This window comes from Panthera tigris, chromosome F3 (assembly GCF_018350195.1).
Source record: "Panthera tigris isolate Pti1 chromosome F3, P.tigris_Pti1_mat1.1, whole genome shotgun sequence".
Taxonomy (NCBI): Eukaryota; Metazoa; Chordata; class Mammalia; order Carnivora; family Felidae; genus Panthera; species Panthera tigris.
Genome location: NC_056678.1, coordinates 25128616 through 25147274, shown reverse-complemented (window position 1 = coordinate 25147274; position 18659 = coordinate 25128616). Strand labels below are relative to the sequence as shown.

The following is an 18659-nucleotide window of genomic DNA, read 5'->3' as shown; positions in this document are numbered from 1 at the left end:
GTTTTGAAGGGAGAGTTGTTGGATTTCAAAGTCTGGGCACTTTGACCCCCCAGTTTCTAGAGCAGAATTCTCTAGATAATGTCCTATAGAGCACAGTGTTCAAGATAATAGACGTGGCCTGTAAGAATGTCAAATAATGGTTGGAAACACTGGCCTTAAGAGTTAAACAAGCGTCATGCCTACTGAATGAAGTTATAAGTCTCTGAAAGGCCTAGAGTGTACCATTTCCCGAACTCTTTTGAACACAGAATGCCTATTTTCATGAGAGCGTTAATTTCCCTCAGAACGGTGTTTTGTAGAATAACCATTTTGGTCTATGTAGGCCAGAGTCCAAAGCACAGTCTTTTCCATCTTCTAAGAATAACTCATTTCTGAAAAATTACTGCAGGGAGAATTTAAAAAAATTTTTTCCATTTTTGAGAGACAAAGACAGAGCACAAGTGGGGGAGGGGCAGAGAGAGACAGACACAGAATCTGAAGCAGGCTCCAGGCTATGAGCTGTCAGCACAGAGCCCAACATGGGGCTCAAATCCACAAACTAAGATCATGACCTGAGCCGAAGTGGACGCCCAACCGATGGAGCCACCCAGGCACCCCTGCAGGGAGAATGGTCTTAAGTCAAAAGCGTGATTTCCATAAGTCGGAACGGAGGAAAAAAAAAAAAAAAATGTGTTTCTGAACCCATCAACACCCATTTGTGTTAAACAAAGAAAACTAATTGTATTAAAGAGAGAGGTCTTGGGGCTCCTGAATGGCTCAGGACTTCGGCTCAGGTCATGATCTCACCATTTGTGGGTTTGAGCCCTGAGTCAGGCTCTGTCCTGACAGTTTGGAGCCTGGAGCCTGCTTTGGATTCCGTCTCTCCCTTTCTGTCTCTCTGCCCCTCCCCTGCTCGCATTCTGTCTCTCAAAAATAAATGTTAAAAGTTTTTTTGAATAAAGAGGGATGTCTCCTGTTGAATGTTACTTATCAGAGCATAATTCAAAAAGCAGCTTTCCTTCTTAGCTGTGTTGGCTGACAGCTTGTAGAGTAGAAGGGCCCCTTCAAGCTTTACAGAGTTGACATGGGGTCTCCCACCAGCTCTGAGTGTGACTGATGTCGTTCATGTTCCACAGGTGGCATAAAAGCTTTTATGTAGGTGCAGAGCCAATACCTTTATCGATTTGAATTGTATCTACCAGTGAATTAAAAATTCAAATAACCGATTAGAAAGAAAGGAGCAACTGGTTAGTGTCCTGTCGGCTTGGTACCAGCTACCACGGTTCGTTGAGACAGATGGATTATTTGATCATTCTGCCAGCACAGGGAAATCGTCAAGTAGGGGAGGTACACTTCTCACCACCTTCCTGCTCAGCTTTTGCTACCCTTGACCCTCTCCCAACAGCCCCGACCTCTTTCATGGCGTACATGGTTTCATCCGACAGATTTCTGGGCATCTCCTCTACGTCAGGCTCTGTCCTGGGCACTGGGGACAGCAGGGAGCACAGACTGAGGGAATCCTGAGGAAGCAGGACTATGGTAGTGGTGAGATGGAGATTTTAGATTTGGGGATCCAAGATTTCACTAGAGAAGTAGTAGTAACTCAGGACCAGAGAGCCAAGGATGGGCCAATCAGGGGATGCTCTGGGGAAGGAGGGTTCCAGGCCAGGGGAGCAGCAAGTGCAGGTGCCTAAGGAGAGAAGCAGTCTGGCACGTTCTACCAGCAAGGCTGGGGGGCTGGGAGCGGAGGGAAGGAAGGAGAGGTTGAGTCTTGTGGGCCATGATATAGTTTGCATTTTATGCTGCTTACAGTGGGGAACCACCAGAGGACTAAACAGATGAGTAATGTGATCGGAATTCCATTTTTAAATGTTTAATGTTTCTTTTGAGAGAGGGAGAACACGCAAGTGGAAGGGAGGGGCAGGGGATGAGGGGGATGAGAGAATCCCAAGCAGGCTGTGTGCAGTCAGCCCAGAGCCTGACATGGGGCTCAAACCCATGAACTGTGAGATCATGACCGGAGCCAAAAATCAAGAGTCGGACACTTAACCAACTGAACCACCCATTTAAAAATAAGTTCCATTTTTTTAATGTTTTATTTTTGAGAGAGCATGAGCAGGGGAGGAGGGGGTGTGCAGAGACAGAGGGAGAGACAGAATCCGAAGCAGGCTCCAGGCTCCAGGCTGTCAGCACAGAGCTTGACGCAAGGCTCAAACCCATGGAACTGTGAGATCATGACCTGAGCCGAAGTTGGATGCTTAACTGACTGAGCCACCCAGGCACCCCAAGATGAATTCCATTTTTAAAGGAGAATGAGAGGAGAGAAAGGAGACAAGGATGGAGGCCGGGAAGACAGAGTGGGAGGCCGGGTCCTGGGAGAAAAGACAGAGGCTTGAACTGTGGCGGGGGAAGGGAAGGCAGTGAGAATGGAGAAGAGTCCGGCTTCCGTAGTGGCACAGTTGCTGCCCTCAGCACCGGTCTCTCAGCAACTCTCAGTCTGAGAGGGCCCGCTGACCAGTACGAGCACGTCTGTACAAAACTGATCACAGGACAAATGCCGTATGTACTAAGCGGGTACGATGCACAGGGAAGGGGAGATAGCACCAAGGACGAGAATGTCTTCCGCTCTGGGTAGGTACAGATTTTAGATTAAGAAGCCTTTTCACACCCAAGAATCACACTGTTCAAGCATGGACACTTAAAATACAGCTTTTGCCTGCCAGGAATAAGGGAAGACTTGCTCACTTTCTCCTACCGACTCTCTTTGAGGAGGCTGATGTGCTCAAATTTTCCCTCTTCTTGATATCTCCAGGATTCAACTTATAAGGCAGTGGCCTACACACTAATGTTCAAATCAGAACAGATACTAAGTAAAAATGCCTGCCTTCAAGAATAATTTCTGCTTCTTTGCCTGAAGAAGCCATCCTTGGCCATGAAACCTTGCCCTGGTGGGTGGACATGTACTCAGACAACGTGGAATTATTAGCAGCAGCAGGTGGTGGATATTCCTTGGTATTCCTTGTGCTCCCACGGGGCCACAGTGGTTTCCTAATGCCAAATAGATTAAGTATTTCCTTTTCTTCTTCCCTTTCCCCCCCCCCCCCCCCCCCCCCGACCCCGTCGGGTTACAGGTGCTCTCAGTGCTCGATGTGACAACTCTGGACGGTGCAGCTGTAAACCAGGTGTGACAGGAGACAGGTGTGACCGGTGTCTGCCAGGCTTCCACACACTCACCGATGCTGGGTGCACCCAGGACCAGAGGCCACTGTAAGCACCTGCACCCACCACTGCAGCTTCTGCCATGAGTGAGGACAATGACCGTGACATCAGTGGCCACTTTACTGAGTACTAACTGTGTGCCAAACACTGCTTGAGGACTTCATGTGGGTTATGGCATGTGATTCTCACAACCTGTGGAGGCTGGGATTAGCTCATGTTAAAGACAGAAATTTGCCCCCCCAGGAGGTTAAGTTTGCCCAATATTACTGGGGAGGGTAGACTAATATTTAGGCCCAGAGTTTTGGCTCTGGAACCCATGTTCTCCACCCTGAGGATTGCCCGCAGTTTAGATGAACCAGGATGGAGGTAAAGAGTCCTTCAGATTCTTACCTGGGACCCATTTCAACCCAACATGAACTGGGCTAGAGAAATTTTTCTGCACTATTTTATTCCTATAGTTTGAAGTGTCCTCCGTCCCTCTTCAGAGGCTTTTCTGGAAGAGGAGGGAGCACACATTATCAGTCACCTGAGCAGTCCACAGAGCTGCAGAGCCAGCAGACACACACTAGGGGAAGGGGAGCTTGGCAGGGAAGCCATTATCTAGGGGGTGCCCACAGAGGATCGTTTCCCATTTGCCCCCTTTTCCAGCACCTTGCCCGTGGGAGAACGCCCTCCAGCCATGCTTGCGCTGGCCTGGTGACCACTGTCCCAAGTTCTGTCACCCGTTGGGCCTCTGCACAGACTGTTCTCTTCCGGCCTTCCCTGCCCCTTTTACATGGTCTTCAGAGACCCTTCCCTCAGTCCAGTGTCATCCCTTTGGAAATGCTTTATAAAATACGAAGTCGATCATATCATTTTGCTTGCAACCCTCCAGTAGCTCCCTTTCCCACTCCGAATGAGACAAACTTCTTATGCAGGCCCAGCAGGGCCCTACAACATCCTCTGTCCTCTGCGCCCTCAGCAGTGAGCTCTCCCTGGCTTTCTCACCCCTCTCCCCCTGGCCCCCTGCACTCCAGCCCCACCAGCCTGCCTTCCCTTCTTCAGAGGAGCCAAGCCAAGTGATCTTGGACCTGGCTTAGAGCACTCCCGCTTCCTACAGGGCCACAGGGAGTTTCACAGGCTCTATCCTCACCTCATCCACTCCCCACAGAGGCCTTTCCACCTTCTGTGTTCTGATCGTTGTTACTTCACATCCCTCATTTTCTTTACATATTTGTCTGTCTCTCCCACTAGACTGGAAGCTCCATGTCGGCTATGTCTTGTTCACTATTGCATTCCCAGTGCCCAGAGTGGGGGAAGGCACACAGGCTGTGTTCCTGCTTGGCTCCAGCTGGCCTTATGCTCCACTGCCATCGTTGTTCAAGCTCTGCCCTGCCTTGAGACTCCTAGAGACCAGGACCCCATTTCTTAGTGTCTCTGGTGCTTAGCAACCACTAGATGTTGTATAATGTTTGTCAGAGGGTCCAGTTAGTCATGTGGTGGGGCTAAGGACAGGAGGGGACCCTTGCAAGTGAAAGATCCAGACCGGGAAAGGGATCTTCAGGGAGCCTGACAGGACCTGGAATCTGATTGGATGAGAAATGTGAGTCCAATCCAGGCTTGGGTAGGATTTGGATGGGATCAAAGGGAAGTCAGAAGAGGAACAGAACAGTAGGGAAGAGACAGCATATTTGGCTTTAGACCCACAATATAGGCACATGTGACCATGTGCCCATCTGAGTGACACTAGTTACTAGCCAAAGCACTGGTCTGCACGAGACAGATTCCATCAAAATTAAATGGAAACATTGACTCCATTGAGAATGTCTTGCAAAAAAGGAAAAAAAACCACCACCAAACTCGGCAATTCCACTCCTAGAAATACACAAGAAATATGAAAACATCCATCTCTGCATAGAAACTTGTACACAAATGTTTGTAGCATTATTCATGATAGCTAAACCCAAATGTCCATCAGCTGTTGAATGGATAAACAAAATGTAGTCTATTCATATGATGAACTGTATTCAGCCATAAAAAATTGATACCTGGATGAACCTTGAAAACATACTAAGGGAAAGAAGCCAAACACAAAAAGGCCAAAGATTGTGGATTCCATTTACAGATAATGTTTAGGCAGATCTATAGAGACAGCAGGTAGATTTGTGGTTGCCTGGGCTGGGGAGGGGAGAAGGAAGTGGAGGGTGATTGCTAAGGGCACAGGTTTTTCTGTTTTTTTTTTTTGTTTTTGGAGTGATAGGAATGTTCTAAAATGGAGATGGTTGTATAATTCTGAGAACCTACTAAAAGCCATCGAATTGTACATTAAAATTTTTTTAATTTTTGAGAGAGAGCACACAAGCAAGGAAGGGGCAGAGAGAGAGAGAGAGAGAGAGAGAGAGAGACAGACAGACAGACAGACACAGAATCTAAAAGCAGGCTCCGAGCTGTTAGCACAGAGCCCAGAGTGGGGCTCGAACCCACTAGCTGTGGGATCATGATCTGAGCCAAAGTTAGATGCTCAACCGACTGAGCTGCCTAGGTGCCCCTTCAGTTGTACATTTTAAATTGCACAGAATGAGAATTATGTCTTGATAGGAGTATTAGCAAGAGAAAGAGCTATTAAATACAATACCAAGTAGATGGGATCAGTCCTGATGAAAGCAGTCATCACTGAATCAAGCAATAGAGAAGCAAAGGACGAGAAAGCGACTGAACCAAACAGTCAACCAAACCAAGCCAAACTACCCAGTTTAGTGATGAATTTGGTTCACATTCTGGCACAATCCCCTTCTCTCCTTAGGGCTGGGTAGCAGACAGCTCACGGACTGGCTGTCGCCTTCAGAGGAGCAGGAACACAGACAAATGAGCCCTTACGGGGTCTGCGAGAGATTAGCACCGATAAGGATGGCTGAGGGAGGCATCAGGGAAGATGAAAAACTTAAGTTGCTGACATTTGCTTGTGAGCCCCTGATCTTTAGGTGTGTGGTTGAGAAGCCCTTGGAAACACACCCCTCATTTTCTTTTTCTTCTTTCCCAGAGACTCCAAGTGTGACTGCGAGCCAGCTGGCATCTCGGGGCCCTGTGATGAAGGCCGCTGCGTCTGCAAGCCAGCTGTCACCGGAGAGCGCTGTGATAGGTGTGTGTAGCCGTGGCCCTTCAGACACAGCAGGGAGGGAGAGTCCCCCGGCAACTAGCATGAGGCTTTATCCTCCGAGTGTGGTTGTGGAAAAGGGACACTTAAATGCTGAGGACCTCGGTCCTGCCCTCTGTCCTCAAAAACTTGCCTTTTAAAAAAAATACCACAGAGCCCCCGAGTCTCACTGGACTCTATGCTCTTGCCGTGGGCCCCTTCTGTCTGTTTACAAGGGCCGCAGAGGCACAGGGCCCCAGTGAGTCCCCTTGCCAGCTGACTCCGAATCCTAGGTGCTCCCATATAAGGTGGTATGCAGTGAGGTCACATGACTCAGCTGGGCCCCAGAAAAGACCTGGCCTAATCAAGCACGTTGGGAAAATGCTTGTAAGAGGAAATATCTCCGTGTATGGCCATATAGAACCATCGTGTGCAGAAAAGGAGCCGCCCAGGGGCAGAACCGTGGTTACATGCACACACATGAGCCGGGAGACGTACGAGCCCGTTGGGCCCCAAGCCATGTTGGGGCAGGTGGCACAGTAAACAGCGATCCACCCTCAGTCGCTGCTTGCAAGATATTCCTTAAGGACAGACTGCCCAGACTTCTAAAACTCTTCTCTAAGATTGTTGTGAGCTGAGTGCTGTGAGGCTGGCCCAAGAGGTAAAGGCGGTAAAGGCTTTCTTCTCATTTCCTTAAAGAAAGCAGTTCTTTGCCATTCTGACAATCACTTATACCTGGGCAGAGAAAATTCCAGATACATTCCCACTTGTGTTTTCAGGGAGTTCCTTGGGGCTGAGGTGGGGGTATAGAAAAGCGTGAAAAGAGGAGTCACTTGTTGAAAGGTTTTTAAGTTCGAAGTGTAGGACAGAAATAGAAAAGCACATACCATAAATGTCGTCAGCATCACCAATTGATTCTAAGAAATAGACCTTCACTAAAAATTTGCCATCTCAACTGACGATACCCTCCCTTCTTTCTAGAAGGGACCACTATTCCGACCTGTGTAATTGCTTCCTTCCTTTTCTTCATAAGTTATTACCCAAGTACATCCCTAAACACGGTTTAGTTTTGCCTGATTTCCCTCAGTTCCTTCCCCTCACTTTCTGTGCCCCTCCCTTCCTTCCTTCCAATCCCTTTTAACCTACAGGTTTCCTCCGCAGAAACCATAATTTTTTTTTTTAAAGCCTTTGCTCTCTAGAGAAAAAAAAAGAATGCTTACTTACAGCTGTTCTCTGAAGCATTTACTGTTCACAGCCAACCTGCTTTTCTGTGATTTTGCACAACGAAACAGACTCCCAACACAGAGTCCCATGGATTAGACCACATGACTTAGAGGCAGATGTACCTGGTTTGAATCTTGCCTCAGTCACCTACCAGCTGTAGGACCTCGAACAAGTTTCTTAACCTCCCTGACCTGGGTGTCTTCATCTAAGAACATTGGAAATAAGTGCTAAAAAAATGATAGTTGAAACTATTATTTCATGTAGAAGGATGTAATTAACTCAAATGGAAAAACAAGTCCTCCCCAGTTTTTCCTTCTGTGACCCCAACATCTGCAATTTGCCTGGTAGCTGTGGCCCTCAGAGAAGCCACTGGCAGGTGGGATGCCAGCCCACATCTTGCTTTTGTGGAGAGCCATCCTTCTTTGTCATACCTTCACCTGCCCCTTCCCCTGTGGGCCAGAGCCCAGGTTAAGGGGCAGGGATAGTGGGCAGCACCTGGTATTTCATGCGGGTCAGTACAGCTGAGAGGGTGCTGGGACCCGGGTGTTTGCCTTTCCTTGCCTGGCCTCCAACCTCCCACTTTTTTGCCTCCATCAAACACTTTCTCTAACACAGGGCCAGCTCTACATACTCTTGCCCTGACTCTTTGTCCCGCTCATGTGGCCTCCACTCAATTCCTCAGCATGAATGGAAAAATCACTAAGTTCCCAGACCACCAAGTCAAATGTGATTCTGCTCTACCAGAGGGAAAGTGAATGTTCATGCTGTCTCAGTGGGTGGCTGTGATTGTCCATCAGGTTTGGGAGTGAGGGTGGTACGTGTAATTTAGGATTTCCTAGCTCTGGGAATTAACAGGGCCAGGTGGGAGAGAAAGAAAAGATCAGTCGTCATGTTCTCTATATGAACTAAGAAGTAACCCATAACATTGTCCCGATTTCTAAAATGCTGCTACAGGTGTCGACCAGGTTACTATCACCTGGATGGGGGAAACCCCGAGGGCTGCACCCAGTGTTTTTGCTATGGGCATTCAGCCAACTGCCACAGCTCTAGAGACTACAGTGTCCATAAAATCATCTCTACTTTCCATCAAGGTAAAGTGTCCTGTTTCTAGAATTCTGTTTTTAATACCGTATAGGGCTTTGTGTTTACAGACAACCTCCCTCCTCATCACAGCACGGGACTCTTGACTGATCTTTAGCATTTCTCTTCTAGATTTTAACATACATTATTTGGTCAGGGCAATAAGACAGATCCTAATGACTTGAAAAAGTCCTACCTGAACAGTTTCCTTATATTAGCACATGAAAAACATAAAATAAAGAGACCAAATTTTCATGTCCCTGGCATTTCCCATCTCCATGTATTTTAAAACCACAAGAGTCTTTCATTTGGATGGGGGCGGTGGGGGGGGGGGGTGGGTTATGTGATAACTAATACTAATAACACTAACACTGCTTTCACATACATTACATGCAATATATGTGAAATTAGTTACCAAGCTACAAAACACCATAAAAACATAGGAGATGGATAGGATTTCAGCTTAGTTAAGAGGGTCTAATGTGTTCAAAGAGAAACTAAGGCCAGAACTTATGTAAATAAAAGTATGAATTACAAGAATCAGACTCAAGTCAAAGCAGCTGTGGGGTGGGAGGTGAAGTTGAAGCCCAAGTAGAGAAGGGCACAGGGAAGTGTGGAACTATTAAGAAAACCCCACTAGTTATTCACCTCTAGGACTTTTTGGCAATCAAGTCTTGTCTTGTTCAACTCAATAGATGAAGAGGTTTGTCTGAATGCAGAGTGATTTTGTGTTTCAGATGTTGACGGCTGGAAGGCTGTCCAAAGATATGGGGCTCCTGCAAAGCTGCAGTGGTCACAACGCCATCGAGATGTGTTTAGCTCTGCACGACGATCAGACCCTGTCTACTTTGTAGCTCCTGGTACGTATGGTACTTTTCTTATAGAATCCAACTTTTTTTTTTTTTTAACGTTTATTTTTGAGAGAGAGAGACCGAGCATGAACGGGGGAGGGTCAGAGAGAGAGGGAGACTCAGAATCTGAAACAGGTTCAAGGCTCTGCGCAGTCAGCACAGAGCCCAATGCGGGGCTCGAACTCACAGACCACGAGATCATGACCTGAGCCGAAGTTGGACGCTTAACCAACTAAGCCACCCAGGTGCCCCTAGAATCCAACTTTTAAGACTCGAAGTCATGATAGAAAAATGGAGGTAGAGAATGTGAAAACCGGGTCACTCATTGCTGTTTTGAACACTATCTCCAGACGACGGTTGGAGCTTCAGCCCTATTGACAAAGTCATGGCACAACAGAACAGGACTGTGTGGGAATGCAAACTGGTACAGCCACTCTGGAAAACAGTATGAGGGTTCCTCAAAAAGTTAAAAATAGAACTACCCTATGACCCGGCAATTGCACTAGGTATTCATCCAGAGGATACAGAAGTGATGTTTCAAAGGGGCACATGCACCCCACTGTTTATAGCAGCACTATAATCATAGCCAATAATAGCACAACCAATAAGAGCCAAGGTATGGAAAGAGCCCAGATGTCCATTGGACCGATGCATGAGAATGTGGTATATATATTCAATGGAATATTAGTGATAAAAAATGAAATCTTGCCATTTGCAACAACGTGGATGGAACTAGAATGTATTATGCTAAGTCAGAGAAAAGTCAAAGGTAGTCACATGATTTCACTCATGTGAAATTTAAGATACAAAACAGGTGAACATAAGGGAAGGGAAGTAAAAATATAAAAACAGAGGGAGACAAACCATAAGGGACTCCTAAATACAGAAAAACAGGATTGCTGGTGGCATGTTGGGTGGTGGGGGGAGAAGGGCTAAAGTGGTGAGGGGAATTAAGGAGGACACTGGTTGGGATGAACACTGGCTGTTATACATAAGTGATGAATCACTAAATTCTATTCCTGAAAAAAATGTATATGTTTTGATTTAAAAAAAAAAAAAAAAACAAAAAAAAAAAAAAAAAAAAAAAAAAAAAAAAAAAAAAACAACAGGACTGTATCAGGCAGCCAGAGTCTGGCTGCAGTTCCTACTTTAATCAAGTGGGAAGTTTCTAGGCTTCCCACCAAGACAAAATAGTGGTCAAATCTGTGGACCTACTGAGAAGCAGGTGGAAAAGTGAAAATAAGGCATTGCTCAAAGTTTTAACCCTTTATAAATTAAAAAGGTTAACTCACGTCAGTTAATATGCAGTATCTAGGCAAGTTGTCCTCTTAACGTTTCTAAATTTCAACTCTCAGCTGTCAAATGGGAATACCACCTCCAAGAATTAACACCAAATGTAACGATGTCTGTGAACTATGAAGTGTATGTAACAGAGGGTACTATTGCCAACATACCTCAGATCTTTATACATCATCTAATAAGTGGAATGGTCTTATAAGGAGGCCCTTTTAGCATTTTAGTAACGAACCCTCCTTTGTAACTGATAGCAGTATGGCCATGTCCGTGAGCTGGCTCTTCTGGAAGGGTGGTCTGGGGCAGGGCGATACACTGGCAACACAGGACTCCCACAGAAATCACCAACGTTCATGCCAAACTTGCTTGCTCGTTTGCTTCTCCAGCTTCACACTGATCTCAATCTTTTCAAATTCTGTTTCATAGCCAAATTTCTTGGGAATCAGCAGGTGAGCTATGGGCAAACCCTGTCCTTTGACTACCGTGTGGACAGGGGAGGCAGACACCCATCTGCTCACGATGTGATCCTGGAAGGTGCTGGTCTGCGGGTCACAGCTCCCTTGATGCCACGTGGCAAGACACTGCCATGTGGGATCACCAAGACTTACACGTTCAGGTAAGAAGAGTGACTACACACAGGTCAAACACCAAAACTGATTGAAGTCCAGTTCCTTTGTTCATTTAACAAGCTTTTCTGAGCACCTTTCACATACCAGACATGGTATTATATACAGAAACAGGACGTGCTTCCTGCCCTGAAGCCCCTGACAAGCTAACAGGAGAAAAAAATAAACAGTATTACAGTGTGGCTTGAAAGTGACTAGATGGACAAGGTGGGCACAGATATTTTGAACAGAGGAGACACACATAACCCACACTGTAGTGGTCACGGACAGCTTCCCAAGAACACATGACACATGAACAGTTTTCTAAGGAAAGAAGGAGGGGTTGGGGGAAGGTTAGCCAGGCAGAGGCAGTTAAGTCATGCTCGAGGAGGTTTTGTGCAGTAGGAAATTCTAAGCAGTGACGCATGAGTGAAATGTGGAGTTGGGGACAGGAATACAGTGAGAAGTGGGGTCAGGGAATGAAACAGAAGGGGTAGGGTTGTTTCTGGAACACAAACCAAAATCTGAAAGATGAGCGCAGGGGCTGGTGATCTGATGCAGCCAGATACTGTAATGATAAATCAAGACGTGGGCAGTGTAGAACGTGAAAGCGGACTCTTGGAGAGTGTAAGTGAAATGTGCTAAGTCATTTAAAACCAAAAGCTAATGGCAGCTCCCTTGAGGGTCAGGGCTTCTTGAACTTGAAGATGTTCCTGATACTAAGTTTTGTGTGGCCAAGAATAGGAAGTGGGCTCTGAAGACTTGGACCATCACCGGATGCCATGAGCCCTGGAGCTGGGCTTCCAACATTGGGGTGCCCTCCATCACTGCCTTCCCCCCCCCCTCCCCCCGTGGGAGGAAGGAAACTCCAAGTTCATGCCTATAAAGATGCAGCTACCCATCCTTCGTCCCCCTGGTTAGGCAGGACTGTGAAGGGGCTTAGCTGTTCCCACATTCTTGGGTGTATTTTGATAAGAGTTGGATTTTTAAGCTTTTGGCTTTAAATCCTGCAGGTTAAATGAACGCCCAAGCAGTAACTGGAGCCCCCAGCTGAGTTACTTTGAGTATCGGAGGTTACTGCGTAACCTCACGGCCCTGCGGATCCGAGCTACCTATGGAGAATACAGTAAGCGATGAAGGGAAATGAATTCTTTAGGTTTTGTTTCAGGATGGTTTATGATCGAGTCTCTGGGTCTAAATTTTCACATTCTAGAAGTTAGAAGTAATGTTTCTCTAAAAGAAGGTTAACACCAATGAAGAATGAAATGATGCTACTTTGCTTAAAAGAGTCCAGATTTAGGTGAAAGCGGACTTGAAGAGGATCTGCAACAATTGGGCATGTTCCCTTAGGCTAAGCAATGGCATCCACAATGAGCCCTCTATTCCTGGAATTCCTTTGGGATTATACTCAGGGCTACCATGTTCAGACATCACGTTTATTCTGTTACTTTTATATTTTTTAAGTTTGTTAATTTTTATTCTTGAGAGAGACAGCACTAGCAGAAGAGGGACAGAGAGAGAGAGGGAGACACAGAATCCGAGGCAGGCTCCAGGCTTTGAGCTGTCGGCACAGAGCCTGGCATGGGGCTCAAAACCCAGGAAAGTTGAAGTCATGACCTGAGCAGAAGTCAGATACCCAACCGACTGAGCCACCCAGGCACCCCTGTTAACTCTGTTTATTGACCTTCACATGTGGGGTATTCCTCATCCCAATTGGATTTATATGGGAGTTTGAGCTTTCTCCACACTTAAACAGGAAGCATAGCTGGCATGCATAGTTTCTATATCATTCCTGCTTTATTTGCATTAAGAGGAAACGGTGTTTATTAAGTTTATTGAATCTTTACCTTGAACCAAGCACGTAACATATGCAGTTGTCCCATTTAATGTCACAACCAACATGGGAGGCAGAGACCATTCTTACTTCTACAGTTGAGGAAACCATTGTAAAGTTATGCAACTTGCCCACTTCACACAGTTGGTGAGGGTGGAACCAGAATTTAAACCCTGGCTTTTCTGATGTGCGTCAGTCATGATGGACTGCTGTACCTGTGGCATAGTGAGTGAACGCCACTCATCTGTGTTAGGGTGTTAAGTCTGAAATCTAGAGAGAGGCCTGACTTTAGATCTTCAGACCTCACCACCTGCTGGCTTCTAAACCTGTTCTCCATATTGCAGGTACTGGGTACCTTGACAACGTGACCCTGATTTCAGCTCGCCCTGTCTCCGGGGCCCCAGCACCCTGGGTTGAACAATGCGTATGTCCCGTTGGGTACAAAGGGCAGTTCTGCCAGGATTGTGCTTCTGGCTACAAAAGAGATTCTGCCAGACTGGGACCTTTTGGCACCTGTATTCCATGTAACTGCCAAGGGGGAGGAGCCTGCGATCCAGACACAGGTGAGTGAAAAGACACCTGTTCCAGGTGGCTGGGGTACTGCTAGGGGGCTGGGGACTCCTGAGGAAGAAACGGAGCTATGTAAGACCCTGCCTCAACTCATTTTGGAGATGGGAAAGGGTTAGGAAGGTAGGGGCTGGAGTCTGACAGGATGGACATGGAGCTTTATTACACTCAATCCTTTTCATTATGGAAATGCCACAAGGTTGTGGGAAAGGTACCAGGTTACAGGAAATGGCTGTCAGGGTTCAGTGGGGGGTGGGGGGGTTGGTGTAGTTGGTGTGGAGTTTCAAGAATTGTATGGAGACATCAAAGGCAATGTCAGGGTCTGAATGAATGTGTGGACAAATGGCCTCAGGCCGTGGGGACTGGGGGAGCAGCATTGAGGTATGGATGGTAAAGGAAGCTATGTCTCCCTAGAGTAGGAGAGCCAGGGTGAGATTCAGGGTCGTGGCCAGGTCTGGAGTTGGTACTAAGGCAAAGGTGAATGCCAGTGCTCACTTTGGAGAAAGCTTCAAAAAGGAAGGTTTTGGTCACCCCGCTCTGCCTCCCACACCTCATCCATATTAAAGGAAGTGTATTGTTTTACCCTGCTCATTTCTCTGCCCCTCCTTTCTTGCTCCCTCCCAGGAGATTGTTATTCGGGGGATGAAAATCTTGACATCGAATGTGCCGACTGCCCTATTGGTTTCTACAACGATCCACATGACCCCCGCAGCTGCAAGCCGTGCCCCTGCCGCAACGGGTTCAGCTGCTCCGTGATGCCCGAGACAGAGGAGGTGGTGTGCAATAACTGCCCCCACGGGGTCACCGGTAAGGCCCATGGCCTGCTTCCCTGTCCTGATGCCACAAATCCACATCAACAGCTGCTCTTCCAAAAAAATTCTGGGGAATTATAATTCCTTAGCGTTCACGTAAACGGGCTCATTCTAAAGAGAAGAATATGCCCGAGAGGTGAGGAAGGGCAGCGCATGGTTTTGTAGGTTATGTGTGTGTGGCCAATGCTGTTTTAGGAGGTTTGTAATTAGGAGGCGAAGGCTGCAGATGAAATACGTGGCTTCAGTTTTACAAAATGAACCGCAGTACAGAAGGGAAACTTAGTGGCCTTTTAAATGCCACCTCTCTTGGGGCACCTGGCTGGCTCAGTCAGTAGAGGATGCAACTCTTGATCTTGGAGTTGTCGGTTTGAGCCCCATGTTGCATGTAGACTTTAAAAAAAAATAAAATGTCACATGGGCGCCTGGGTGGCTCAGTCGGTTAAGCACCCGACTTCGGCTCAGGTCATGATCTCACAGCTTGTGAGTTCGAGCCCCACGTCCGGCTCTGCGCTGTCAGCTCAGAGCCTGGAGCCTCTTCGGATTCTGTGTCTTTCTCTCTGTTCCTCACCCGCTCACACTCTGTCTCTCAAAAATAAACATTAAGAAATTTAAAAGAAAATGTCACATTTCTCTGGTCGGTCTGAAAGTTCATTCTTCAGCAACAGCCTCAGTGATGGTACTATAAATCTGACTTCCTCAACCATCTAGTTAATCGGCAGGAAGCCTCCTAGTAGGGCTGCTGTGTTCTAACATCTGGGACCACCATGGAATGGAAGAGCTGACCTCCTGCCCTGGGCACCTGCTCCTGCTATCGTTCTGGGGTCCAGGGTGGGAGACTCTTCCAGAGAGTGACTGGGACCCAGGCCCCTGCACCTGTTCTTGCCATCGACAGATGACCACTCAGGCTCAGGCGTTTGTTTCTTCCAGGTGCCCGCTGTGAGCTCTGTGCAGATGGCTACTTTGGGGACCCATTTGGGGAACATGGCCCAGTGAGGCCTTGTCAGCTCTGTCAGTGCAACAACAACGTGGATCCCGGTGCTTCCGGGAACTGCGACCGCCTGACAGGCAGGTGTCTGAAGTGCATCCACAACACAGCTGGTGCCCACTGTGACCGGTGCAAAGCAGGCTACTTTGGGGACCCTTTGGCTACCAACCCAGCAGACAAGTGTCGAGGTAAGATGGCATCCCTCGACAGATGGCATGTGCACACATGTAAGAACATACAAATCAGGGGCGCCTGGGTGGCTCGGTCGGTTGAGTGTCCGACTTCAGCTCAGGTCATGATCTCACAGTCCGTGAGTTCGAGCCCCGCGTCGGGCTCTGTGCTGACAGCTCAGAGCCTGGAGCCGGTTTCAGATTCTGTGTCTCCCTCTTTCTGTGACCCTCCCCGTTCATGCTCCGTCTCTCTCAAAAATAAATAAGAACGTTTAAAAAAAATTAATTTAAAAAAAATACAAATCAGCTGGGCCAACAGCAGGTAATAGGATGCTACTGTGGTTTCTCTGACTGGCCCACGAACAGTTTGGACTTTTCACCTGTCAAAGGCCTTAAGACCCCTCAAGCAGGGTTCTGGAAGACAGAGCTGGAGGGTGTCAAGTGGGTTAAAGCTGGGTGGGAGAAGTAGAGAAGGCCAGGCTTAAATTCCTGAGTGGAAGAGGAGGTGCGAAGCAGCCAGGTCATATGCCTGGTTCCAAGGCTGGCAGAGGAAGTGTTGGCAAGCCTCTCAGGACAGCAAGAAAGGACCAGAGACTAAGCCTGAACACACAGAGGTGGCGAGGGGGGTGCTGTGAAGCAGTTTAAGAGACCCTCTCAGGAAGTCAGGGTAATTGATGTAGACAAAGGTAACAGTTTCAAGTTCTAAGGAGACCTGGCTTCAAAGCAGCAGCTATCTGGGAGCACTCCTTAGGGCTGCTTCAGATCAAAGCGCCCATGTGCACATGGATCCTCTCACTTGGCCCTTCTTTCCAGCCTCTGCACATGTCCTATATTCCAGAAGTTCAGTTCTAGGGAGCTGGCCTGCCCCCACAGACCTACACTCAGTTGCAAAGGTCCCAGACCAGCCCTGATGCCCAGAATGCAGGGGCTTGTTTATCATAACAGAGCCACGAGGGCCTCTGGGGACCCAGATTGGAGGACTCCCAGTTCCTTGTAAGGTCTGCAGGGAGCCCAGCCCACAGAACCTCCACCCCTGAAAATGCCTAAGGATCTCTGTGCAACCTGAGGCTTCCACACAGGGGCAGAGATCCCACCTGCCCTAACCCCAACCCCATGGGTTGGCTCCAGTGTGCTTGGAAGTACCCCATGATAGGAAGAGCCCACATGCCATTTTTGCAGTATTGAGTTCAAGTCTAGTTTTTTTTTACCTATTGTATTATACTGGTTATGGCAGTTAATCTGAGCCTCAGCTTCTTCATATGGATGAATATTTAGCTCAAAGTGGTTGTAAATAGAAGAGCATATGAGAAAGTACACTGTAAACAAAATAACTCTAGCAATAAGGAGTTATTAGGAGACTTTACTGGCTTTAAACTATACATTTCTTCACTCAACTATCTTTTGTCAAATCCCTGCCAAGTATCCAAATATGGAACTAGATGCTAGGGCATAGCAATGAATAGGTCAGTTCCAGCCCCCGAAGAGATCATATGCTAATAAGACAAAAATATGTAAGTAACAAGACACTTACATGTGATATTATGTGCCAAGTATTTCACAAGCGTCATAGAGCAACCAAGAGAATCACTTTAACTCCCTTAGTGCACTACCTCACCCACTGTTCTATCCTCTGCTCCTAGAACAGTGTGGCACATAGGTGCTCAATCAGTATGAATGAATAAAGATACTTTTTTTTAAACTGCATTTCCTACATCAAAGGCAGCAGAGCAAAAGGAAAAGAGCATTGCCTCTTTTCCAAGTTCTCATTCTGGCTTGCCATTTACTTGCTGTGTGACCTACAGATGACTCAACCTCTCTGAGCTCCTATTCTTCATCTATAAGATAGAGTGAGCTAGAGCACCTGCAGAATATCCGACAGCTTTACAACTTAATGGGAGGAAAAAAGCACCACCAGAAAGGATGCACTGTTGTAGTCCCTCTTTATCCACATGTTCACCAAACTTACTAGAGGATTCCCAAGCTCTATCTATAGTGGAAATGTAGTTGGAGTCCCAGGCAAGAGAGGAATCTAGCACAGTGTGAACTGACAAGGGCAAAGAAGGATTCTTTGCCATTGGTGACTTGATCCTTTTACCTTTGCTATAACTCCAGTTTCTAGAGTTAGCTTGATATGAATGCTTTGTCTTTTCTCTCTAGCTTGCAACTGCAACCCAATGGGCTCAGAGCCTGGGGAGTGCCGAAGTGATGGCAGCTGTGTTTGCAAGCCAGGGTTTGGCGGCCTCACCTGTGAGCATGCAGCATTAACCAGCTGCCCAGCTTGCTATAATCAAGTGAAGATTCAGGTGTGCATGTTACCTAACTCTCACCCCCATAAGGACAGTCTAAGTGTCTACTGGGTGGGTCTGTCACAAATCTAGGACCCTCCTAGCCTCCTGGGGATGAGGGTGGAGATTACTATTTGTTGCTTTAAAAATTGCTATGTTAAGATGTAGTAATAGGTTTCAGATGCTCTTAAATAGACTTTTCAAAAGTACCCTTTTGCAGATACTGTCTCATTTGGTACACTTGATAACTTTGTGAATTTGCAAGAGAACGTATTCTGATGTCCGTTTTCACTGAGCAAGTCTCAGGACATCTGCGACCTTTCAGTCACATGGCCAGGTGGAGCCAAGAATCCCACCCTGAATTCCCTGTGAATTCAGTACTCTTTCCACTTATACCACTTTCTAGTTGGATTTGTAAGAGGTCCTTTGCAAAACAAAAATATATAGAAGATCCATGGAGTCTAGAAGGTTGTCAAGACTGTTCAAAGAATGGCCTCCAGAGATTTCTTTCACATTCCAGAGAAGGACATGGATGTTGTTAATTATTAGTTACTATTTCCTAGGGTGAAGGGCAGAGGCAGAGAAGGCCCAAACCCCGAAGATTAGAACAAATTCAACTTTTTTTTTTTTTTTTATCAGTTTT

The 18659-nt window shown here is 47.0% G+C and overlaps 1 protein-coding gene across 2 annotated transcripts in view; it reads left to right on the top strand.

The window, feature by feature from the left end:
- LAMC2 (laminin subunit gamma 2) overlaps positions 1 to 18659 on the top strand; it is a 57340-nt gene that overhangs the window by 24922 nt on the left and 13759 nt on the right. For both annotated transcript variants that reach the window (XM_042976364.1, XM_042976365.1), the window contains exons 4-13: positions 3111 to 3246; positions 6218 to 6316; positions 8489 to 8625; positions 9352 to 9474; positions 11185 to 11374; positions 12377 to 12489; positions 13542 to 13760; positions 14389 to 14571; positions 15504 to 15749; positions 17889 to 18034. In XM_042976364.1, coding sequence (XP_042832298.1) covers positions 3111 to 3246; positions 6218 to 6316; positions 8489 to 8625; positions 9352 to 9474; positions 11185 to 11374; positions 12377 to 12489; positions 13542 to 13760; positions 14389 to 14571; positions 15504 to 15749; positions 17889 to 18034 — 1592 coding nt within the window. The remainder of the gene's footprint in view (positions 1 to 3110; positions 3247 to 6217; positions 6317 to 8488; positions 8626 to 9351; positions 9475 to 11184; positions 11375 to 12376; positions 12490 to 13541; positions 13761 to 14388; positions 14572 to 15503; positions 15750 to 17888; positions 18035 to 18659) is intronic.